Source organism: Carettochelys insculpta, chromosome 1, assembly GCF_033958435.1.
Source record: "Carettochelys insculpta isolate YL-2023 chromosome 1, ASM3395843v1, whole genome shotgun sequence".
Lineage (NCBI taxonomy): Eukaryota > Metazoa > Chordata > Testudines > Carettochelyidae > Carettochelys > Carettochelys insculpta.
This window is the reverse complement of record NC_134137.1, coordinates 50,381,081-50,405,312: the sequence shown is the minus strand read 5'-3', so window position 1 is coordinate 50,405,312 and position 24,232 is coordinate 50,381,081. Positions and strand designations below refer to the sequence as shown.

General features: G+C 57.4%; 1 protein-coding gene across 1 annotated transcript; it reads left to right on the top strand.

The window, feature by feature from the left end:
• Window positions 1-17,602: 17,602 nt before the first annotated feature.
• Window positions 17,603-22,813, top strand: CDX2 (caudal type homeobox 2). Its single transcript, XM_074982240.1, has 3 exons — window positions 17,603-18,116; window positions 21,849-21,994; window positions 22,613-22,813. Exons 1-3 carry the CDS (start codon window positions 17,603-17,605, stop codon window positions 22,811-22,813), a joined length of 861 nt encoding a protein of 286 aa, XP_074838341.1.
• The last annotated feature ends 1,419 nt before the right edge of the window (window positions 22,814-24,232 follow it).

The window sequence follows — 24,232 nt, the reverse complement described above, 5'->3', positions numbered from 1 at the left end:
AAATGCAAATATAACAATAAACTTTTTCAAATATATTTTCTTGTGTTTCTGGACGACACAAACACACTTGGTGTTTCTTCAATTTCTTTTTTTTTTCAGTTTATGAAAAGACGAATCATTTCAAAATACTCAAAGAAGGAACTGCACAGGTGAGAATGGTTGACCGCATGTCTTAAAAGCAGGTGAAAAGGAAGTTTAGTGAGCCTTGCATGGCTAGAGAGTGCAATGTAGATGGGTTTCAGTGATTTTTAGAGCTCTATGGGATGAACTGTACATGAAGTGCATGCCATCCATGTTACCTGCTACATATGGCACACAAAGATGTATGTAAGCATTTGGGTTAGATCTAGAGAAGTAGTTATTCCTCTTTATTCAGCACTGGTGAGGCCACATCTGGAATATTGTGTCCAGTTTTGGGCCCCCCAGTATAAAAAGGATGTGGATTTGCTGGAGCAGGTTCAGTGAAGGGCAACAAAAATGATTAAGGGGCTGGAGCACAAGATCTATGAGGATAGGCTGAGGGATTTGGGCTTGTTTAGTTTACAGAAGAGAAGACTTAGAGGTGATTTAATAGCAGCCTTCAACTTCCTGAAGGGGAGCTCTAAAAGGGAGGGTGAGAAACTGTTCTCGGTGGTGTCTGATGGCAGAACAAGGAGTAATGGTCAGAAGTTGAAGAGGGAAAGGCGTAGGTTAGATATTAGGAAAAACTACTTCACCAGGCGGGTGGTGAAGCATTGGAATGCGTTGCCTGGAGAGGTGGTGGATTCTCCATCCATTGAGGTTTTTAAGTCCCGGCTGGACAAGGTCCTGGCTGGGATGACTTAGTGGGGGTTGATCCTGCTTGAAGCAGCGGGCTGGACTAGATGACCTCCTGAGGTCCCTTCCAGCCCCGTGATTCTGTGCCCTGCCCTGCACAGAGGACAATTAGACCCTCCCTTGTAAATCTTGCATGGCCTACCTGGAGCTTGGCTCTGGGCACACAGCTGTCAGTGGTGTTGTGTATCTACTATTCCAAACTCCAGACTGTGAGGAATGGCTGGAGCGGAGCTGAGCTGAGCTGAGCGGGGGCACCAAGAGGAAAGAGCAGTTCTTAGAGCTAAAATCCTTTCCCTGGATGTTCCTCTTACCGTAATTTAAAGCAAGGTCAGGCTTTGGTTGTTCCAGGACAATGAGATGTGCCTGGAATGTGACTGTTTCTCATCAAATGGAAAAGGGGGCAGGGAGGTGAGAACAGGGACAGTTTTGCTCATGAAGGAATACATGGGGTCAGCAAGCACCCCAGACATGAGCAGCTGCTGGCTGACCGCTTGCCCCCCCACACACTCTGCCTGACCTGGGGAGCAGCCACCCCAAACCAGCCCTGGGGAGAAGCCAGCAGGTGGCCTATGAAGCCCCCTCTGGAAGAAGCTTGCAGGTAACCTGCATACCTCTTCCCCTCAGCCTCAGGGAAAAGCCTGCAGGTGGGCCCCACTGCCCCCAGAGGGAAGCCAGTGGGTTGTCTCTCCGCTCCCTGGCCCAGGCCAGCCACAGCCCCAGACAATGCCTGGTAAGTCTTCTAGTTTACTGTATATTTTAGGGAGTTTGTCTGTTTGATCAGGAACGCCTCCTAAGGGCTTGTCTACACGTCCAGGAAGATTGACCGGGTCAGGGTCCATCTTCCAGAGTTCAGTTTCACACATCTGGTAAAGATGTGCAGAATTGATCTGTCTGGGCTTGGCAGTCAACCACTGTACTCGCTATTGCGAAGACTAATGGAGGTCGTCAGGAGAAACTCTCCTGTCAACCTCCTGCTGTGAGGACAGACCTTAAAGTCAACTGCAGATATGTCAGTTTTAGCTGCACACTTGCCATAGCTAGAATTGCATATCTGAAATCAGCTTTCAGATCTAGTGGCCTTAATGGTAAAAGACAGGACCACCAGCTTCGGTATAGAGCTTCCTCTTGTCATATCTTAAAGCAAGGTCAGGATTTGGTTGTGCCAATAAAACGGGATGTGCTGAAATGGGCTTGATTCTCCTAAACCAAGCAGAAAAGATACAATCACCAAATCAAACACAATCCTCAGAACATCTATAACTGAGTGATTGCTGAAAGAGACTGAACCAAGAAGAACCAGAAAAAAATAGGCTGATCCTAGAATAGGCTTGCTTCTCAATATATCTTACAGAAGAGAGAAGAAACAGGGAAATGTGGAGTAGTGCTCTGTTTTGCCACAGCTAAACCAATGCGTAAGGTTTGAAAACTTGAAGAAAATGTTATTGGAAACCAAACTGACTATATTAACTTCTTTTTAAAACAAAAAATGATAAGGGTTTACAGGCATAAAATAAAAAAATGCATTTGATGACATTCCCGTTTTAAAAAATTACTAAAAAGTAAACAAATTTTAAGAATCCATTTTTAAAGAAATTGAAATAAAAATTAACTTTGTAAAAAAAATAAAACTGTATTTTGGGAAATACAATCATTAAAATAAAACAATAATTTTTACATTTTCCTTTTATTAAAACAAACAAACAAACAAACCTATAAAGGAGTTAAGGAACCATGACCAGGTAAAGCTGCTAGGAAGGGATAACAGAATAAAATGCTAGTTAAAGAGGACTTCTGCTCCAGTGGCTGGGGCACTAGGCTGGTGCCTAGGAGATCAAGGTTCACTTTCTTTCCCTGTCACAGATTTCCTGTGTCACCTGGGGCTAGGTGGACTCTCTGTACCTCATTTCTCCACCTGTGAAATAAGGATAATAGCACTTCCCTACCTCACAAGGATGAATACATTAAGGACTGGGAGGCACTCAAACAGTGCTGTGAAGGGGGGCCATAAATATCTGAAATGGCTCCCTTTCACACACCTTTGTGAAGAATCAGCTGCCCAGAGCATTATGGGACCACAGGAAAGTCTATCAAATCATCTTTCCAGTGAAAGCCCCTCCAAGACAGATGAGAAAGAGAAAACTGAAAACATCAAATTAAGAAGCATTTGAACAGCAGTGACCATGCCACACAAAAAGAATAATAAAAAGGTATAAAATTAATCAGCCCTACTGTCATAAAAACCATCATATTCTCTCCTCGGGTTAAGAAAACATACAAAATATGAAATATTAAACCAAGTAAAGTCCAAGAGCCACTCAAAACTACTTCCAACCTTCAAGACAGGTGCTGCTGTAATACAATTTATTTTTATTTTCTGCTAGGGAACAGTACTAAGTGACCCTGCTCACATTAGCCAAACTTTGACATACTTATGGACAGAGCCATAAAACCATCATCAACAAGAGAGGATCTGATCACCCTTCAAATAGATATACACCCCCCCCCCATTTGATTTAGGCCAGGTCTACACTGGGAGGTAAAATTGATTTTAGATACGTAAATCCAGCTATGAGAATTGCCTAGCTGGAGTCAATGATGTATCTAAAATAAAATTTTGCCGCCATCCCCACAGCAGGAGGTTGATAGGAGAAACTCTCCTGTCGACTTCCCTTGCTCCTCATGCCTGTCTATACTATGCAATAAAGTCAAATTTATTGAAGTCGACTTTTTACCACTAAAGTTAAAGTTGAATGTCCACCTGTTCACAAAGTTGACTTGGTGTGTCCCCACTGAATTGCCTAAGCTCAGCTGTTGCAGCAGTGCATTGTGGGCATCTATCCCACAGTTCCTTCAGCCCTGTCGCCTTTTGGGGTTTTTTTTGCCAGTGTGCTATGCAGGGGGTGGGGACAGCTCTGTAAAAATGTGAAGCACAGAAAACAAGTTGAACAACCTGTTGAAATGGTTCAGTCGATTGGGTGCTCCCAGAACTGTCCAAATGAGGTAAAATACATTTAGTAACAAAGTTATTTTTAAAAGTCACTCGCTTTCACTCAGCAGATTGATCCACCCACACAGAGGTGAGACCTTGGATCTTATGATGGCTCCCTTCTGGGGCTCTTCTGCAACCCTCAGAACTCACATATCCATTGTTTACAGCCAGGCACTACCGTATTTGCTCTGATCCATCAGACAGAGACAAACATCTACAAGACCTTTACCAAACTTTCCTCAAACTACAATACTTACCTAAGGAAGTGAGGAAACAGATTGATAGAGCCAGACGGGTACCCAGAAGCCACCTGCTACAACACAGGCCTCGCAAGGAAAACCAGAGAACACCACTGACCATAACATACAACCCCCACCTAAGGCCTCTCCAGCACATCATCAGTGATCTGCAACCCATCCTGAACAATGATCTTTCACTCTCTCAGACCTTGGGAGGCAGGCCTGTTCTCACCTATAGACACCCTGCCAACTTTAAACAAATCCTCACCAGCCACTACAAATCACAAACCAGTGACTCTAGGCCTGGAACCACCCCCTGCAACAATCCTCACTGCCAACTCTGCTCACATATCTACACCAGTGACATCATCACTGGACCTAACACCAATTACACCATCAGGGGCTCCTTTACCTGCACATCTACTAATATAACATAAGCAATGCGGGGTCCTGTGGCACCTTATAGACTAACAGAAATGTATAAGCATAAGCTTTCACGGGCAAAGACCCACTTTGTCAGATGCAGGTATAGAGCCACCTCTTATCGTAACATCTGACGAAGTGGGTCTCTGCCCATGAAAGCTTATGCTCATACATTTCTGTTAGTCTATAAGGTGCCACAGGACCCCTCATTGCTTTTGCAGATCCAGACTAACACGGCTACCCCTCTGCTAATATAATATATGCCATCATGTGCCAGCAATGCCGCACTGCAATTTACATTGGCCAAACTGGACAGTCTCTCCATAAAAGAATAAATGGACATAAATCAGACATCAGGAACGGTAATGTAAAGAAGCCTGTGGGAGAAAATTTCAATCTCCCTGGACACTCAGTAGGAGACTTAAGGGTGACAGTTCTGAAACAAAAAAAATTTTAAAAATCAAATGAAGAGAGAAATCTCTGAGCTGCAATTTATTTGCAAATTTGACTCCATTAACCATGGATTAAACAGAGACTGGGAGTGGCTCGCACCTTACAAAGGCAGTTTCTCTGCTCTGGGTGCTAATATCTCCCCATTAGCCTCTGAGAAAGGCTCACATCCCCCTGTCTGATCTGACTTGTTTTTTCCTCTTTTGATAAGTACTGTTGATACTGGGCCATTTCCACCTTGCTGAATAGACCTTGTCAGCTCTGGCCCTCCCTCTTACTGGGACTCCACTCTTTAAATGCCCCTCTGAAACCACTCCCCCCCATGCATCTGATGAAGTGGGTCTTTGCCCACAAAAGCTTCTGCTCCCAAATATCTGTTAGTCTATTAGGTGCCACAAGACTTCTTGTTGTTCTCACATCTAGATGTGATCGCTCCTGAAGCCTGCCAGCCACTCTGGTCAGAAAGAAAATTATTTCAAACTGCCAGACTTCCTGTAATCCACTTCCTGCACACCTGGAGAGCTGCAGAGGTGAAAGTGGCCAGAACAGACATATTTAAGGCATTGTGAGATACCTCTGGAGATCAATAAAACCTATTTAAAGTTATATTGCTTCCACAGTAGTATTAATTTGACCTTCTAAATTTGAACTTGGCGTTACTCCACCTGGAGGGCAGAGTGAAAAAGTCAACCTTAATGTCCCTTACAATTAACCTAATGGTATTTGCAGTGAAGAGAGACAGATTGTAAAATTTAAGTGCCTTAAAATTGACTTTCTGCTCTAGTGTAGACAAAAGGTCTACACTTACCTGACAATCACATGCAGCATAGTTGATCGTCTGAAATTCAATTTTGCCGTGTGTTAAGTTGTAGAAAAATCACTCTCTCTGGGCTCAGCCATTGACCCTGATACTATATGCTATTGCGTGGAGTAAGGGATGCTGTTGAAAGTCTGAAGAGCCCCAGTCTACACTAGGTACAAAAGTCAATTGTGATACATTGATTCTGGCTATGCTAATGGTGCAGGTAGAATTGTTTATCGGAAAATCGACCTTCTACCCTCGTGTAGATCAACCCAAAGGCACGACTGCCAGGAGTATCAGGGCTGACTTCAGCACCATGCTAGCTCGATTCAGTGCATCCCCACTAGCTGTGCTAAATTGAATCCTGGAAGATTGACCGCACTTATGGGATTTTCCCATAAGTGTACACATGAAGAAAAAGTATCTATGCTATTAGCCCACAGAAACGACATTTCTGAGATCCCTCAGATCTAAACTGATGGGTTAAGTGTGCAGCTTGCCACTATTAAATATGGTCAAGTCTTATGAAGTGTTTTTTAAGAGTGGCAGCTTATTACAATTAGGTGTTTATTTTACACCGGAGTTAAAGAGGATGGAAACACAAGCTCCAGTCGTTGTTTTAAGGTTGGACACTAGGTGGCGCCCCAAGATCACTTTTTAAGTTGTTCTGTCCCGGGACAGCCCCGATACAGCCGCAGTCATTTCTATATGGGCTACATACCATTAGGCGTGACAAAAGTTTTGTATGAACAAAACTTAGTTAAGCCTTGCAAAAGCCCGTGTCCGGCTCCTCCTATGCCCGCTCAAGTAAGAGCCATGGACCTCAACAATCAATATCAACCTTTAAAGGTCTGTCATGGAATACAATGGGGGAAAGAAAAAGAAGAAAATAAAAGGCTCCTGTACCACCCCGCCTTAGCACTTGCTGTGCACGAAGCATGGCCGCTTAATGACAGCGCCTGTCAAAATGGCCCCTGTGCTTCATTCGCTTTGCTCTGATTGGCTGATGTGGGACCAATGCTGCCGTCGGTAACAATTATGCCTGTCGCCGCACAGCAGTTGGCGCTGTAGGTTTATTATTCCACTAAGCTTTGTTCGCGGAAGCAGGCTGTCCATTGCCGTGGGCTCGGGGGATGGGAACTCCTGGGGTCTGGTGGTTTGTTTTGTTGTTTCCTCTGTCCCTGTGAGGACTTGGTTTTCCCAGTTTCTCCCCAGGCTAAGTAAGGGCTGGTAATTCTTTCCCACTTGTTTTGCCAGGGCCAGACTCTCCCCTTGCAGGGTATATGAAGCTTTTCTTGAAGTGAGATGCACAGCAAGTGCGGACTTCAGTCCAGGAAGCTCCAAATGGTATTTTCAAATTGTTATAAGTCTGTAAACTTCACTGAGAGCTAAGGTCCTGCCCTGTCTGAAAGCAGAGTTCAGCCAACCCAGGAGGGCAGCCTGGGCCCTTGGGTTCAATCTGTCTGAGTTCCTAGGTTAGTTATGCCCCTATGTCTTTGGGGGGGCTTTTGATAAGGGTCTTTGCCTCAGTTCTCTGGGGCTATGGCTACATTAGTGAGGTTTTTTTTTGACAAAACTCAGCACGACCGCACACAAAATACATTTTGTTGACAGTCTATCGACAAAACTCAGCACTTCTGCCGACTACCGTCTGCCTCTCCCAGATGAAGAAGGGCTCCTTTGTCAACAGATTCCGTCTACGAAAAAGCTGTGTGGACACTCGGGGCAAGGGGAGGGCTTCTGTCGCCAGACAGTGTGCCCAAGACAATGGGCAGTCCTGTTGGCTGTGCTTCCAGTTGGCTCTTTGTCAAGAGAGCGGCCAGGCAATCTGGCCACTCTGCGGACAGAGAAGATCACGCTTTTGATCCACTTTAGTGTATGGCACTCTGTCGACAGATGTTTAGTTGGGAAATCTCTTCCAACAGAAACATCTCTCAACAGATTCTCCTAGGCTGTGGCCACACTTGGCCAAAACTTTGAAATGACCATGCAAATAGCCATTTCGAAGACCACTAATGAGGCGCGGGATTAAATATTCAGCGCCTCATTAGCATTAGGACGCTTCCGGCTGTGGTGCTTGGAAAGTGCCGCTTTTGAACGCTCACGGCTCGGCGTGGCTACACGGGGGTCCTTTTTGGAAGGACCCTGCACCTTTCGACATCCCCTTATTCCTCTCATTGGAAGGGAATAAGGGGATTTCAAAGGTGCGGGGTCCTTTTGAAAAGGACCCCGCCGTGTAGCCACGCTGAGCTGCACGCATTCGAAAGCAGGGCTTTTGAAGTGCCACAGCCGGAAGCGTCCTAATGCTAATGAGGTGCTGAATATTCAATTCAGCGCCTCATTAGTAATCTTCGAAATGGCTATTTGCATGGTCATTTTGAAGTTTTGGCCAAGTGTGGCCACAGCCCTAGTGTAGCCATAGCCCAGGTGTGTAAAATGGGGAAACAACACCACTTTGCCCGCTCCACCAGCACACTGGTGCCTACTGGCAGCTCTACATTACAGAGTTATTCTGGAATAATTTATTCTGGAGTTATTATTCCAAAATAAAATACTCTGAATTAACACATCCACACTACAGGGAAGCCCCAAAACAAGCAAACATTCCAAAATACGTCCACACACATTAGAGCCTATTTTGGATTAGAGCCCTGGGGAACACTCTCCTGCTATGTCTACACAGCAGCCTTATTTCAGAATAAGCTATTCTGGAACAGTTTATTTCCAAATAGCCCCCACTCCCTGTCTACAGAGCTCCTATTCCGAAATAGCTGTTTTGGAATTGGCGCTATTCCTTGTACAATGAAGTTTACAGAATTCAAAATAATCCATCCACTGCTTCAAAATTATTTTGCAATAGAGGTTTTGCTGTGTAGATGCTCACAAAGTTATTTCAGAACAATGGCCATTAATCAGAAATAATGTGTAATGTGGATAGAGACTACCTTGATGAGCACATTACATTGGAAGATAGAACTGCCTTGAAAGCCTGTGAGTAGAAAAGGAAACAGAGGTCTGATCCTGCCTCCCTGGGAATGTTTCCACTGCTTCCAGTGAGAAAGGGTTGGGGCCCCTAAGATGGGTTTGTTTTGGTTTTGGTTTCATCTCTTTGTAGACCCAAATAGGCTATGTCTACATGAGAAGCTTCTGTTGACAGAAGTGACTGTTGGAAGAGGTCTTCCGGCAAAACATCTGTTGACAGATCACGTACACACACAAAAGTGGATGGATAGTAACAGAGAGGGAGCCATGCTAGTCTATACACTATGGAAACAAAAAGCAGTCAAGCAGCACTTTAAAGACTAACAGAGTAGTTTATTAGGTGAGCTTTTGTGGGACAGACCCACTTCTTCAGACCGTAGCCAGACCAGAACAGACTCAATATTTAAGGCACAGAGAACCAAAAACAGTAAGCAAGGAGGACAAATCAGAAAAATATAATCAAGGTGAGCAAATCAGAGAGTGGAGGGGTGGGGGGAAGGTCAAGAATTAGACTGAGCCAAGTATGCAGACGAGCCCCACTATAGTTACACACATAGTTATGTTAATGTGTGTGTGTGTGTGAGACGAGGGTTATGTTAGTGTTAGTCTTTAAAGTGCTACTTGACTGCTTTTTGTTTTAAAAGTGGATGGAAAGAGCTATCCACTCTGTTGACAGAGAGCATCCAGACTGCCCAGTGGCTCTCTGGACAGAACAGCCCACCAGAAGCCCAGCAGACAGGGTTGTCTAGTGAACCGGAAATCCTGTCTGTCGCCAAAAGGGCCCCCAGAGCGTCTAGACGCCTTTTTTTGTTGACAAAGGCATTATTCCTCACCATGCAGAGGTACAATGCTGCTGGTGGATGTGCCGGGTTTTGTCCACAGTCTGTTGACAAAGCAGATTTTGTGTGTAGATAACGCTGTGGGGTTTTTTCCACAAAAACCCAGTTTTGCCAGAAAACCCGTCTCATGTAGATGTAGCCATAAAGAACACTACTGGGATGGATGGATGGATGGATGGAAGAAAGGAAGAAAGAAAGAAAGAAAGAAAGCAATTTGGCAGCAGAGACAAAGCATGGAAAATATCATCCTCCAAAAAGACTATTTTGGATAATCATGAGCCAGTTAAATCAGGAGGCCATAACTGAACCATGTTGCTGCTTTGGCTATAGCATCTCCTATTAGCTAGTGCTGTAGTTCTCCGTGAGCCTGAACCTGTTCCAATTAAAGTCAAATAGTTCAGATATTGGCCGAATAGGAGCCATTCTGGTAATGGGGTGGTTCCAATTGTCACTCATGCAATAGCAGGGCAGCCCGAAGGAGTTTAAAAGCCAAATAAAATCAGGGTGTTATCAAAGGCCCGGCTGTGCTCATCTTTGCTCAGCCCAGCCATTCTTCCCCGAGCCAGGAACTTCAGCCCTCCCGTCAGGACTGGCTGCGTTGGGTCTCCAGCTGGGGGCTGGAGCACTTTGCATGTGGGGGCGCTGAGAACCAGGGAACCAAACTGTAAACCCGGCCTCTGGTGGGAGCCGCTTCCTGCCTGGCAGTGCAGCCGCACCCCTAGTCCAGGCACCCAGGGGCTTTAGTTGGACATAGGGGGAGAAGCTGGCAAAAAAGCGATTGCGGAGAGCACTGGGGAAGTGTTAATTAAGCCCTAATGACTCACTTCGGCTTGGAGCAGCAGTTCTCAGGCTGGGGCTCCAGAATTCCCTCTCTTTTTCCAACTATGGGTAGAATGAAATTTGTTGGGGGCACGTGCACCACCCATAGACCCATACCCGCCCACCAGCCGGACTTGAACCGGAGGCCTCTCCAGCTTAGTGCAGGACCCCCCTACGGCTTGAGCTGAAGGCCAACTGCCCCTCAGCTTCGGCCCCAGAGGACACTTATTCCTTCTCTGTGATGTGCTCTGGGTCCCATGACATGGACAGTGAACCACTCCCAGGCGCCTGGGTGCTGTGCAAATCCGCCGGGCAGCCCCTGAATCTCTCTTGGAGGGCTGCCCCCGCCCCCGGCTCACAGGGAACACCGGTCAGGCCCCCTTTTGACTGCGGTTGCCAGGGCTGGTGCTGGGACTCTTGTGGGGGGCAAGGGCCAAGCCCAAGGACTTCAACCCTCCATGGGGGTCAGGTGATAGGTCCCGGCCCGGGGCTGAAGTCCTGGGGCTTCCCCCACCTCCACCCCCACACACCTGGGGCTCTTGCCTCGCCCGGGTCAGGTAGGAAAGTGACGTTGCCGGGGGGGAGGTGGTGCAAGGAAGCTTGAGGGGCTGCCCCGGGCGATTGCGCCTGGGATGTTCACGACCCACTTGCCAGATGCAATCCCACCTCCTCCTGGAGGTTGGAGCCACTGGGCAGCCAGCGGCAGGTCCCCACGTGTGCTCAGCTCTCCCGCGAGTTACGGTGCCTCAGTTTCCCCACGTGCAAACGGGGGGGATGAACCGCACCGGGTCCCTAGCGAACGGCCCGGGGTTCTCAGCGTCTGGGTGCGGGGCTGGCACACAGCCCAGAGAGACGCGCCGCTGTCCCGGCAATGGGGGAGCGGCGGGGTGTTGCCCCCCGTGGGGCGCTGGGACGGGCCCAAGCCGCGGGGACTCCCGGCTGAACCGCCGGGGTTCACCCTCGGACCTCCGGGGCGAGTGACCAGCTGCGGCCGGCAAAGGCCAGGCTGGGTCGGGGGCCGGGGCCCGATCCTGCGGGCTGCGCCCTGCTGAGGTGCGCCGCTTTAGCGAGCGGGTTGCTGTGTGCCCGCGACCCCGGGAGCCCTCTCCCAAGCCAGGCTCCGCTGCGGGCCAGCGGGATCGGGCCTCCCCCGCGGTGTAAACCCGACGGGACGCGGGCGCGGCCGGCAATCGGGCCTCACTCCGGATTCAGCCCGGGGCCCCCTTCCTCCCCGCCGCCTCGGCACCCGCCTGCCCGCAGCCGGGTTATCTCCTGGGTCAGCGGCCAGAGCCCGGCCTCTCCCCCGGCACCGGCACAGCGAGACCTCCGCCGGTGGCAGGGCTGGAAGGAGACCCCCCCGCCAGTTCTGCTGCCAAACGCGCGTGGGTTTGCCGCAGCGCTGGCCCCGCTCCTGGAGGCCTCTGGCCGCGCCCCGGAGGGGCGGCTCCCGTCCTTCTGCAGCCGGATCGACATCAAAGGCCGGGGGCAGCCGGCGTGCAGGGCCCGGGGAGGCGATTGTAACTCCTTATCGGGCCTGGGCTCCGGGGAGCCATAAATTCCAGCGGGGACAAAGCCCGCGCTGCTCCGCGGCCTTGCAAACAGTTACTTTTCCCTTGCAAACAAAGGGGGGGGCAGAGCATCCCCCCGCCCCGTCCCGCTGGTGGCGGTGACTCGCCGATCCCGCAGCCCGGGGCAAGGGGCGAAGCGAAGGAAGGGCGGTGGGGCAGAACAGGCCGCGGGGGGGGGGCAGGCGCTGCAGGTAAGAGGGGCCGGAGCCTCCCCCCCTGGCTGGGGGGGATCCGTGGGGCGGGTACCCCCCCCGGCCCGGCTGAGCCTCCCCAGGCGGATCCACCGGGCTCCCCTCCCGCAGGGCGCCCCTGCTCCCTGGGCGCTGCAGCCCTTCCCGGGGCTCCCCGGCCTCCGCCTGCCATCAGCCCGCGCCCGGCGGCGGGGCTCGGAGGCGGCCTTGCGGGGCGCGGCCGTGGGCGCCCAGCCCTGCAGGGACCCACCCGCCTCGCTCCCGGCCGCCTTGGCCTCTCGCCTGGTGCGCCCGGGGGCCGGAGGGCTGCAGGCACCGGCGTTTGCCTTGGAGGCCCCCGCGCCCAGGCGGGGACCCTGGGGCCAGGCCGGCTGTGAGCGGGGTGGGGGACGGGCCGCGCCTGCTGTGCGCAGCCCCTGCAGCGCTACCCCTGCTCCGAGCCGCTGAGATCGCTTGGCCCAGCCGGGCAGGACCAACTCCCCACGGGCTGCAGCGCGCACCGCTCCGCGCCGCGTGGGAACCAGCCTGTGCGCGTGGCCAAGCCCCCCTCTTCCTCCAGCCTCCCACTCGCAAGGCTTTGGCCCTGGCCCGATCCTGCCCCGGGCTGAGCACACTCGGCTCCCCGCGCTCCCTGCTGTCGCCGGGTGTGGGTGGCCGAAGCGGGGCGGTGGGGATGCGCCCTGGTGCGGGGCAGTTAGACGCCAGCCCAGCTCCCAGCTCAGCGCGGCCCGGGCCTGGCTGGAGGGCAGCTGAGCTCGTTGGAGGTCCCATCTCTGGCTGCGCTCCCGCAGGGCCGCCGCCTGGAGCATCGTCCGCCCGGGGGGAGGCCACGCACAGAGCCCCTGGGGTAGCCATCAACCCGGCCAGGGGCTGACAAGGGCCACGTGGGGCCAAACTCCGCCCGAAGCGCCCGGCTCAGCCTCCCGCCGGGCCATCGCCTCGCTTTCCCCGCGCGGGCGCAGCCCCACTGCCTCCGCGGCGCTTCGCAAACCGCTCTGGTCCGCCCTCGCCCCCCAGCCCGGGGGAAGGGCGGGTGGCGGCCGCCCCCCAAAAATGCCGCGAGGTCCCGGTACCGTCCGCCGGGGACGGCCCCTCCGTGGCTGGGGGGTCGCACCTGGACCTCGCGCCCCGGGGACTGGGCCGATCCCCTTGGCCAAAGCCGGGTGGGGGAGGCGAGCGCGCCGGGCGGCCAGGGCTCCTTTCCCCAGTGCCCGGTGGGGCTGGAACGCGGCCGGAGCGGAGCCACTCGGCCGCACCGCCCGATCGGTCCCCGGCTGCGGACGCGGTCCAAGCAGAAGGGCGCGGGCCTGCTCCTGAGCGGCGGGGCTGAGTGCTGAGAGGCGCAGGAGGGAGCCCGGGCCCCGAGCGCTAGCGAGAGATCGGGTCCCGCAGGGCTCCGCCTGGCCCAGCGCTGCGAGGGGGTTCGGCTTCCCGGCCTGGCTCGGCTCCGCTGCCCCGGGCGCTGGGAGGAGGGATCGCCAACGCGGCTGGGCCTGCGCCCAAGCGCTTCTGCGGGCCGGGAAGACCCTGGTCCTGCGGGTGGACCCGCCGGGCTTGTGTGTACCTGGAGTCCTGCCTGCCTGGCACCCGCCCCCAAGCCCCGGGAGCTACCCGCTGCCCACCGGCAGCAGCGCCGGCCGGGACACCCCGCAGCCCGGGCCTCCCTTCGGACCCACTCCCCCACCCGGCTGCGCGGAGCGGCGGGACCCCCCCGAGCGAGTGAACGACCGGCCTCGAGGCCGCGCCCGGGCTGGGACTGGGGGATCCCGGCTCAGCCTGCAATCCGGCCGCCCCGCAACCTGCCTGGGAATCCCCCCGGGAGCAGCAGGCGCCCAAGGTCTCCGGCTGCCCCGGCTCGCAGCTGCGCGCTCCTCAGCCCAGCCGCTGGCTGGACGGGCCCTCGGCCCTACGCCTGGGCTGACCTGTGCGCAGCTCGGCCTGGCCGATCGCCCCTGGAAGGTCCCCGCGCCGGTGCAGAGGCCCCGGGGGTGTCACCCCCTCCCATCCTCAGCGGCTCGGCCTTCCCGCTCCCCCGGGAGAGCCCAACAGGAGCTGGTCCCGCATCAGCGTAGCCTGCTCGGGCCTGGACTCCCCAAGGAGAGGCCACCGCGGGGGGGGAGTGGGTCTGTGCCCGCCCGTGCGGAGATAGTCCTGCCGTGCCAGCCGGTGGATCCTGGTGCAGACCCGCTCGCTCGCAGCGCTGCCCTCCGCTTGGGAAGGTCAAATCTGGGCCCGCCGGCGCGGGCCTGGAGCTCGCTGTCTGCCTCTCCCCCGGGGAGCCACCGCCCCACCGGCCCCTGCCCCCCAGGGCAGGGCACCAAGCGGATCGCAGGCTCTGGACAGCGGAGCTGCGCGCATTGTCAGGGCTCGGGGGGAGAGGCGCTGCCGGGGAGCCGGCCGGGCTGGGGGCCGCTGCCAGTTTAAGGGCCCGCTTTTCGCTTTACCGCTTCAGCGAATTGGCTGGCCGGCCAGGCGCTGCCCCCGGGGGAAGCAGCCTTGTTCGGGGGCGCGCGGCTGAAGCGCCCCCTTGCTGTCGCTCACGCTGGCTCTGTGCCATCCCGCCGGCGCCAGGCAGCCAAACCGGCCCCGCAGCTGGTGCCCACGGCCACGCCGCAGCGACTGCGACCCCCCGCCCCCGGGCTCTGCGTTTGAATCGGCCTGGCGGGGACGCGTTGCAGGGGCTCGCTGCAGAAAACGCCCAGCCCCCGGGCGCGAAGGGGAAGGGGCTACGGGCCAGGCCACACGCAGCTCCGGCACAAGGGCCTCCTGTGCCCGCCCTGCCCGGTGGGAGACCCCGCCGTCCCTCAGGGACGAGAGTCACACGAACCCGGGGGCTGAGCAACTCGCTCTGTGCCCCGGCAGCTCCGGGGGGAGCATCGGGGAGCTGAACCGAGCCGCGTCCCTTCCGCGGGCCGGTTGCGCTTCTCCGGCCGGGCCAGGGCGGTGGGGAGAAGCCTTCCTGGGCGCCCTCCTCCCGGAGCGTTACCCCGAGAGGCGACACCGCTGCAGCCCCCCGCGAGGCCCAGGCTTCGGTTTCCATTGCTCCACTCGCGGGGCCTTGCCCCGTTGAAGGCCGCAGGACCCGGCCCCTAAGATCTGCTCGCGCCTGCCGGGCCAGCCGCGCGCCTTGAAAAGCCCAGCGGCGCGGCGCCGCATTGCACGGAGTCCGGGGGTCCTGCTCGCCCGCGGGCGCTGAGCCGCGCGCAGGCGGGGGGACACGGGCCCATCCCCGGTCGCGGCTGCGGCCAGCAGGCAATGCAAATCTGCCGCGCTGTCTGCAGCGCCAGGGGCCGGGCAGAAGCACAAAGCAAGGAAGGGAGGGACCTCTCCAAAGCGCCCCCGGAGCTCCACTGCGCACTGCCGGGCCCGCGGATCGCTCCCCGCAGGGTAACGTGGTCAGAGGCGGAGGGGGCTCGCCAGGCTCTTTCGACCGTCATTTTACTGGGGTTGGGGGGATCATTTGCTACAAAGCCCCGGCCCCGCGCTTATCCCGCCGTCTGCTGTGGGCCTGCGCGCACCGCTCCCTTTGCGTTTCGTTGCAACCGATCCAAAGGAATTACTCGGCGGTGTTTGGGCTGAAAGAAACGAAATCCGGCCGCTGGAACCAGGGGCGCAGCAGCGCGGCGCGGCGTTGAGGTTTCAGGCGTGTCTGGGAACAAACTCCGCCGCGGCTCCCACGATTTCCCTCCGCGCCAACGAAGAGGGGCGAAGAGCGAGCCCGCGCCCGCGGAGCAGGGAGCAGGTCCCCCTCTCGCGGGCCGGCTCGGGCTGCGTTTCGTTCCCAGCAGTTGGATCGAGCCAGCAGCTTCATGTTCGCTAAGGCAAGTCCCGGACTTTGCACCACTCCCCTTCCCCGCGCTCACTCCGCAGGCGGCTTCGACAAGTCACCTTCTCCGCTGCTGCGAAGCTCTCCAGCGACGCGTGTCCGACACGCCGGCACTGCCGCACAGGAAGGGGAAGTAAGACGTGAAGCGGCCAAGCGACAAGGGAGCCGCGTGCCGACCTCGCGGGGGAGCGAAACTTTACTGGGTTGCTACGGAATTCGGGGAGCCCGCGCGCGTCCCCGCCGCAGTGCAGAGTCCGTGCGCGCGCGCACAAACACACACATGAACATAACCCTCGTCACACACACACACACACACACACACACACACACACATTAACATAACCCTCGTCACACACACACACACTAACATAACCCTCCACACACACACACACTAACGTAACCCTCGTCACACACACACATTAACATAACCCTCGGCACACACACACACACACATATTAACGTAACAAAGAGGAAGCCGTGCTAGTGTATACACTATCAAAACAAAAAGCAGTCAAGTAGCACTTTAAAGACAAACCATTTTGCTAGTCTTTAAAGTGCTGCTTGACTGCTTTTTGTTTTGACACATTAACGTAACCCTCGTCACACACACACAGTAACATAACCCCCGTCTCACACACACACACATCCACACACACACTAACATAACTTGTCACACACACATCCACACACACACACATTAACATAACCCTCGTCACACACACACACATTAAAATAACCCTTGTCACACACACACATCAAAATAACCATTGTGTCACTCACACATAAACACACACGCATTAAAATAACCCGTCTCACGCACACACACATTAAAATAACCCTTGTCACACACACACACACACACATTAAAATAACCATTGTGTCACTCACACATAAACACACACGCATTAAAATAACCCTTGTCTCACGCACACACACACACACATTAAAATAATCCTGGTCTCGTCGATTTCACTTTTCCTCTGTCGGTCCATCCAGCAGAGCGCGGAAGGCTGACTGGAAACAACCAGCGCTAACTGCGCACTACCAAGGCCCAGCGCCGCTCCCGCCGCTCTGCTCAGGCCTTGCCGCCTTTGGACTAGCTCGAGCACACCCCTAACCCACAGCGAGGGCCGGTCTTTAACTGGCTGCCCGCAGATAGTCCCTGCCACCCGGTTCCCATGCCCCCACCCTGGCTCGGAGAACTCCCTCCCTGTTGCGAGCCTCTTCCCTGCGTTCTTTGAACCTGGGATTGGAGGTTAAAGTGCACCAGGTTGCAATGGAAGGAGGAAGCCCTTAAACAATAAAGGCTTGAATATTTAGCTGTGATCAGGTCGCTGCCCTCTCCTTATCTTTTTAAATGCAAATCTCCCTTTAGGGGTAGTAGCTATATACCCTGCGCCTCTCCACGTCACCTGCCTTTGGTGTGCCTGGGCCATTACTAATAGAGCCTTGTAAACAATCGTTAATCATGTAAGCGCTGCCGGCCAATGGGTTCGGATCGCTAGCAGAGAGCCGGCTCCCTCCGCCGAGGCAGCCAGGGGGACGGTCCCCCCCGCCTGCCTCCCCCCACCAGCCGCAGGGGAGCCCATCCCCAAGGAGAAGGGCCGCTCCAGAGCCCCGAGCAGCATGTGGAGAGCTGCCGCCCGGCTCTCGCCACCATGTACGTGAGCTACCTGTTGGATAAGGAGGTCCCCATGTACTCCAGCTCCGTGCGCCACTCGGGGGGGCTCAACCTGGCGGCGCAGAACTTTGTCGGCGCCCCGCAGTACCCGGACTACGGAGGATACCATGTGGCCGCGGCAGGGGTCAACCTGGACAGCGCCCAGTCCCCGGGCCCCTCCTGGCCCGCGCCCTACGGCGCGCCGCTGCGGGAGGAGTGGAACGGCTACGGGCAGGGGGGGCCCGGCGCTGCGGCCGCCGGCGCGGTGCACGGGCTGAACGGCGGCTCCCCAGCCGCGGGCCTGGCTTACAGCCCGGCCGACTATCATCACCCCCACCACCACCCGCCGGGCCCGGCGCCCCACGCCGCCCCCGCCGCCGCCGCCGCCGCCGGGGTCATGCAGCCGCTCAACCCGGGCGCGCCGGGCGCGGAGCAGCTCTCCCCTGGCGGCCAGCGGCGGAATCTGTGCGAGTGGATGAGGAAGCCGACGCAGCCCTCCCTGGGCGGCCAGGGTAAGAGGCCGAGCGCCGGGGCCTGGGGTAGCCGGCCCAGCGCTGGGGTCCTGTGCCCGGTCCCTGGGGAGCAGAGCAGCGCGGGGGCCTGGGCCGGTCCCCGGGAAGCAGAGCAGCGCGGGGGCCTGGGCCGGTCCCTGGGGAGCAGAGCAGCGCGGGGGCCCTTGGCCGGTCCTTGGGGAGCAGAGCAGCGCGGGGGCCCGTGGCCGGTCCTTGGGGAGCAGAGCAGCGCGGGGGGCCTGGGCCGGTCCTTGGGGAGCAGAGCAGCGCGGGGGCCCTTGGCCGGTCCTTGGGGAGCAGAGCAGCGCGGGGGCCCTTGGCCGGTCCTTGGGGAGCAGAGCAGCGCGGGGGGCCTGGGCCGGTCCCTGGGGAGCAGAGCAGCGCGGGGGGCCTGGGCCGGTCCCTGGGGAGCAGAGCAGCGCGGGGGGCCTGGGCCGGTCCCTGGGGAGCAGAGCAGCGCGGGGGCCCAGGGCAAGCTGCCTACCAAGGGCTCGGGCCTTAGCCCCGCTCGCGGTGCCGCAGAGGCGGCTGCTTAGGGCGCTGGCCAGTGGCAAAGCGGCGCGGCCCAGGGCAGCGGGACTTTGCAGGGGCGCTTCGCTGAGTGCCTCCTGGCGAGTAGCGGAGCCGAGGACAGTCCTAAGCAGCCTGGGCCCCAGGGCCGCCGCCAGGAAATCCTACCCGTCGGCGGCCTGCCCGGCGCTGCGCCCAGCTCGGCCTGCAGGCGGGTGCCGGGGGTCACAGCGGGACCTCCTGCAGGGGAGCTCTGCAGGGAGCACCGCCCAGGCACGGCAGGGGCTGAGGACAAGCTCCCCGTGTCCCCCTCCGGCGCCCGGCAGCTGAGCTCTCTCCGGTCCAGCCGCCGGTTCCGGGTGCGGCTCAGAGCAGCCTGTGTCCGCCAGAGCTGCCCGGGCCATCCCCGGCTGCAGGGGGGTTCACGGTGCCAAGACCCCCACCCCCAGTGGGGCCGCTCGCTTCCCCTGGGCGCCTCGCTCTCCGGGGACAAGGGGCAGCGGCTCCAACCGGAGGCTCCTTCTCCGGAGAAAACTCCTCTTCTGAGCACGGCCGGCGCAGCCGCGGGCCAGCTCCCGGCGCGGCTAGGCAGGAACCCGCCCCTCTCTGGCCGTACCCGCTCTGAAGCCGGGAGCTGCGGGCGCCTTAACCCCAGCCCCGCGCGGGGAGAGCTGGGGACAAGGCAGGTCCCTCCAGGGGCTGCGGCCAGAGAGAGAAACGGGGCCTTTGGTCGCCCCTGGGGAGAAATGAGCTGAGCCCGCCCCGCGCCGGGAGCCCAGCCAGAGCCCTGCTGGGGGGGGAGGTCCGATCGCAGGGCGCTGCGGGTGAGCAAACCCTTCCCCCCGGGGGGCTCTTTCCCAGCGGGGAGCCGCGGGACGCACCTGGGGGGCTTTCTCCGACTCCATCCCACCCTGGCAGCTGCTTCGGCCCGGGGGGTTCACCGATCCCCCCCCGCGGGAAGTTAGCTGACTTCCACCCCGGTGCAGCGCTAGCCGGTCCCCGCCCCAGGGCCGCAGCCCGGCTCAGAGGCGCGCCAAGTCCTTTCCCTAAGCCACTGCAGCCGTATCAAGCATCGGCCGGTGTCGCTGCGCGGGGCTTTCTGAGTCACTGGCGCAGTCCTTAATTCACGCCTTGGGGAGCGCCTCGCACCGCCCTGAAGCTGGGAAACCGGCCCGGGCGGCTCGGAGCCCTGGCCTGGCTCTGCTCCGCATCCCCTGCAGCGGGGGCTGCCCTTTACCGGGGGCAGGTTCCCCCCCCCGGACTGGGGCGTCTCGACCCCCGGCGGAAAAGCTGCCCCCTCCCTCCTCTGGTGGCCTTGGAGGGCAGCTGCTCTGGGTGGGGCTGGAGGTGAGCTGGGAAAGGCCTGTGATGTCCCGCGCCCAGGTGCCAAGGGGGTGGCCCGGCGCCGCTCTCCGTTGTGATGTTAATGGCTCCCGGGTGCTTGCAGAGCGGCCGCCGCTCCTGTTCTCGGCCGCCCCTCATCCGTCATGGGCCTTTCCGCACATCCCGCTTTGATATCCCCCTGCCCCGCCATTGTCCCCTTCCCCGGCCGGAAAGAGGGAGGCGCCTTTCGCAGTAAATAACGAATTCCGGCATTCCCCTCCCAGCGGCCGGCTGCCCCCCCAGAACGCGCGGGGGGCGGCCGATCGGGGCCGAGACGCCCCCGGGCCCCCAGGCAACCGACTCGGGGCCAGAGCCCGGCGTAGTCCGGGGCAGCCGAGCGGCCCCTGAGCGGTGAGCTCGGTGGGATTCTCCCACAATTCCGCCCTCTTCCGAGCGAGTCCCTCTCGGGAAGGGCGGCCGGTGGCTGGAGGGGGATGGCTTCATTCGCATGCCGCCTCGGGAGCCTGTGTTTATGTTAATCTGCCCGGCCTGGGATGAAAGCGCCTGCCGCCCTTTGCTCAGTAGTGGTAATTCAAACAGAATGGGGCTGTTCTGAAGGCATTGAGAAGGTTTGGCTTTGATAAGATCGCCTTGTCCGGCATTGTTTGCGATTGTGTTCCCCATTCAGCGGCTCGGGGGAGTTTTCTCTGATCAGGCTTGTATCTTTGCAGGGCGCTTTTGTTGTGGTTTGCAGAGAGTTTACCTGAACAAAGTCAGCCTGCCGGGCATTACATACCTAGGGGCAGAGCCTCCCGACCCTTCTGATCTTCCTGATGAAGGAGAAGGCCGGGGATATAACCAGTTGAACAAGCAACAGTCCGAAGCAGGGAGAGCCATGGATTTAGCAGTGGACAAACCAGATACAGAGGGGGAAAAATACAGCCGCGTCAAACGTGGCGTTTTTGAGCCCTCGTATCTTGTCTCCATTTCAGGGTCGGGCTTGTCATTTATTTTCTGCCAAATCAGCGAAATCCGAGTACAAAACAAAACCTCACCAAGAAAAAGGCGTCCCGTGGCAGTTGAAACACTACCGCGTTTATTGGGCGGGTAGGGCAAAAGCTCTGGGGAGCTATAACTTACCGAAGGGGAAAAACCAGGGCGTCTGCACCCCCTATCCTACGCTGGGGCGGGGCAGGGGGCACGCGAAACCAGGCTGGGAAGCCGCAGCCGGGCCCGAAAAGTTTACCTGTGGGAACGCGGCATTGTCTTGTTGGAACGTCGAGGCCAGCTGGCTCGCGCCTCTTGCAATCCCGGGGTCAACTATTGTCCGCGGCGATTCAGGGCAGCGCTGTGCGGGGACAGGTTCCCAATAAAGGCAAGTTGCAAAATCAACAAGAAGTTGTGGGGCACCTTAAGGACGAACAGAGATTTTGGAGCAGAAGCTTTCGTGGGCAAAGACCGCAAGGTCTTTGCCCACGAAAGCTTCTGCTCCAAAATCTCTGTTCGTCCTTAAGGTGCCCCAGGATTTCTTGCTGTTTCTGAAGATCCAGACTAACTCGGCTCCCTCTCTGATGCAAAATCAATGCTCTTCGGGCTGCCCATCGCGCGCATTTAGTTCCTCGTGACATTCACGCGGGGTTTAAATGATTTCCCCGCGGCCTGACCGCATGGATCAGCCGCCGATCATTCCCCAGGATTGGCTTAAGGATGCGGTCCTTGCAGGGTCCCGACCCTGTACTCCTAGGCACGGAGGGGCTTGACCTGGCTTAGGAGAAGCAAGACTGTCGTCCCAGATCCTGCGAGGAGGGGAGGGAAAGAGCGTGCGTGGGGAGTGCGGGGCAGGGTTGCCCTGAAATGCGCCTGACCGCTTCCCTTTGGTGACGGCTTTCTCCTCTCTAGTTAAAACCAGGACGAAAGACAAGTACCGGGTGGTGTACACGGACCACCAGCGGCTGGAACTGGAGAAGGAGTTTCACTACAGTCGGTACATCACCATCAGGAGGAAAGCAGAGCTGGCCGCCACGCTGGGATTGTCCGAGAGGCAGGTCTGTCCTTTGGGAGTTCCCGGCTCTGGAGTTCGCAAACACCCCACAACTTCAGTCCCCCCCCCACCCGCGCGGTGCCCCCCCTGACTCTTGGAGGGGATACAGCGGGGAGCGGGAGGGTGAGGCCAATGGTAGCACCATGGGTGGGGAACTCTGCTTAAAGCTCCGCGGGATGGGGCTGCCCAGGCCAGGCGATCAGTACCGAGGTGCAGCTCCCTGAGCCGGCGGCCGCTGGGGGGCAGGGGACTGATCTCCCTTTGACCTAACAGCTGAGTGCGGCAAAGACCGCTCCGAGGACCGGAACCTTGGCTCACCCCCTGCACGTGGAGCCGGCGGCTGGCGGCCCACTCCGGGCCCTGTAGGCGCTGTGCTGTTCCGAGCTGCCCCGCCGCAGCCAGCCCTTCTGCGGGAGCCGCCGCGCCTGGCCCCAGCCAGCTGGGGATCCGGCCCCACGCCGGGGCAGGGCTCTGGTTTGCATGACCCGGGGCTGTTGGCGGCGAGTTGCGGCACAGCCTGGCAGATGGCTGGGCCGATGGCTGAGCAGAGCCCGGAGGTGCCGGGCCAGGCTGGAGCCGCTGCGCCCGGGTGTGACTCCCCTTCCTTTCTCCTGCCCGCCAGGTGAAAATCTGGTTCCAGAACCGGCGAGCCAAGGAGCGAAAGATCAACAAGAAGAAGTTGCAGCAGGCCCAGCCCGGCCCGGTTCACAGCGCCTCGCAGCCCCTGAGCCCGGTCTCCTCCCTCCAGGGATCTGCAGCGCCTGGCCCAGCGGGGGGCGTCCTGGGAGCCGCGGGGGTCTTAGCGCCATCAGTGACCCAGTGACAGCAGCCAGAGACTGCGGCAGGGGCTTCTGCTCTCCTCAGCCATCGGGAGCCACGCGGCAGACCCCAGCGCAGAGGTCGCTGGTGGAGCAATGAAACTGACAGAGCCCTGCTGGGCTGCAATGGACGCCCTGACCCGCACAGCTCGGGGCAGCCCTTTGCTCTTTGTACAAAGTGTACAGCGCCTCCCTGCCTTTTGCGGGACACACGTGCTTGTTGAGTTTTTTACACTGGCGATGGATGCAGTAAACCCCACCAGCCCACAGTGGACCCCCACCAGCCCAGAGCAGAGCCCCACCAGCCTAGAAGGTCTCAGCCTGTGAATCTCCCTGAGGGGAGAATGGTTTTCCTACAGGGGCTGGGTCAAGGATGAATTTGAATAGCTAAATGTAAAGCGCCTTTGTCTTTGGCTTCCATAAACCTTCTAAAAGGCCAGCTTGCCTTCCAGCACAGGAGGTAAGCCAGGACGAGGCCTAGATGTTCAGAGGTGAATTGCTGAATGGTAGCCACTTGTCAATCGCAGGGCGGGGTGTGGAATCTGGGGGCCAGAGATCCGGCAGGCTGTATTACCCTTCTGGACTGGAAGGGGCAACTAGCTGCACAGCTGGAGAGAGGATCTTCTGGATGTGACATGACTCCCCAGAGGCTTGGGAGAGGAGATTTAAGAAATGCACCCAGCAGCAGGTGCAGGGCTTTAAATTATGCCAGGTTCCTCTTCTCCTTCAGGGAGCAGCTCCATAAACACAGGGCCCTCCTGGGTCTGAAGGCTTTATCATGGGTAAAGAAAGAAGAAGCAGGAGCCCAGAGCAGGCTCTGAATCCTCAGTTCAATGGGGGAGAAGGGCAGAAGTATGGATTGTTTGGCCAGTCTTGGGCAGGCTGACAGGGGTAACAATCTCTGCAGTCCCTGGGCCAGATTCCCTTTGGCTGTCTCATTCATTGTCATATTTGCTCAACACATTAACCAAAATCTGGAAAACGAGTCTGTGACACACCCTCTGCCTAAGTCTTTCCAACCAGGTGGGAAAGGGCAAGTTTCTCCCGCACCTGCTATGGGACAGGCCCCCCACCTTTTGCAACAGGCTTTATACCTGATTTCTTCTTAGCAATGTGCCTCTTAGACATTTCAGACCTCTACTGGCCTATGGTAATATGTGACCTCACCCTCCCCTCTACATATTTGGCCCATGACCTTTGGCCAAAGACAAAATTGGTGAGGGGGGGCTTGTTCACGGTGCAGTTTTTATTCCCTCCTCCCTGCTGGGGATCTGATCCATGCCAATAATGAAGGGGGAAGAGTCTATTAAACCCGACCGGCTATTTTTATGTACAACCTTTCCATGCTGGAGCAGGTTTCATTCAGTGATTGCCCCACTTCCTTTCGGAAAGGCTATTCATGATATTAGGGTTGGGGGGCAGGG

What these genes read in the sequence shown, in the direction of transcription:
- CDX2 (XM_074982240.1), top strand. Translation starts at nt 17,603, where the DNA reads ATGTACGTGAGCTACCTGTTGGATAAGGAGGTCCCCATGTACTCCAGC. An exon ending in GCCCTCCCTGGGCGGCCAGG is followed by an intron (nt 18,117 to 21,848) that starts GTAAGAGGCCGA and finishes TCTCCTCTCTAG; the next exon opens with TTAAAACCAGGACGAAAGAC. An exon ending in TGGGATTGTCCGAGAGGCAG is followed by an intron (nt 21,995 to 22,612) that starts GTCTGTCCTTTG and finishes CCTGCCCGCCAG; the next exon opens with GTGAAAATCTGGTTCCAGAA.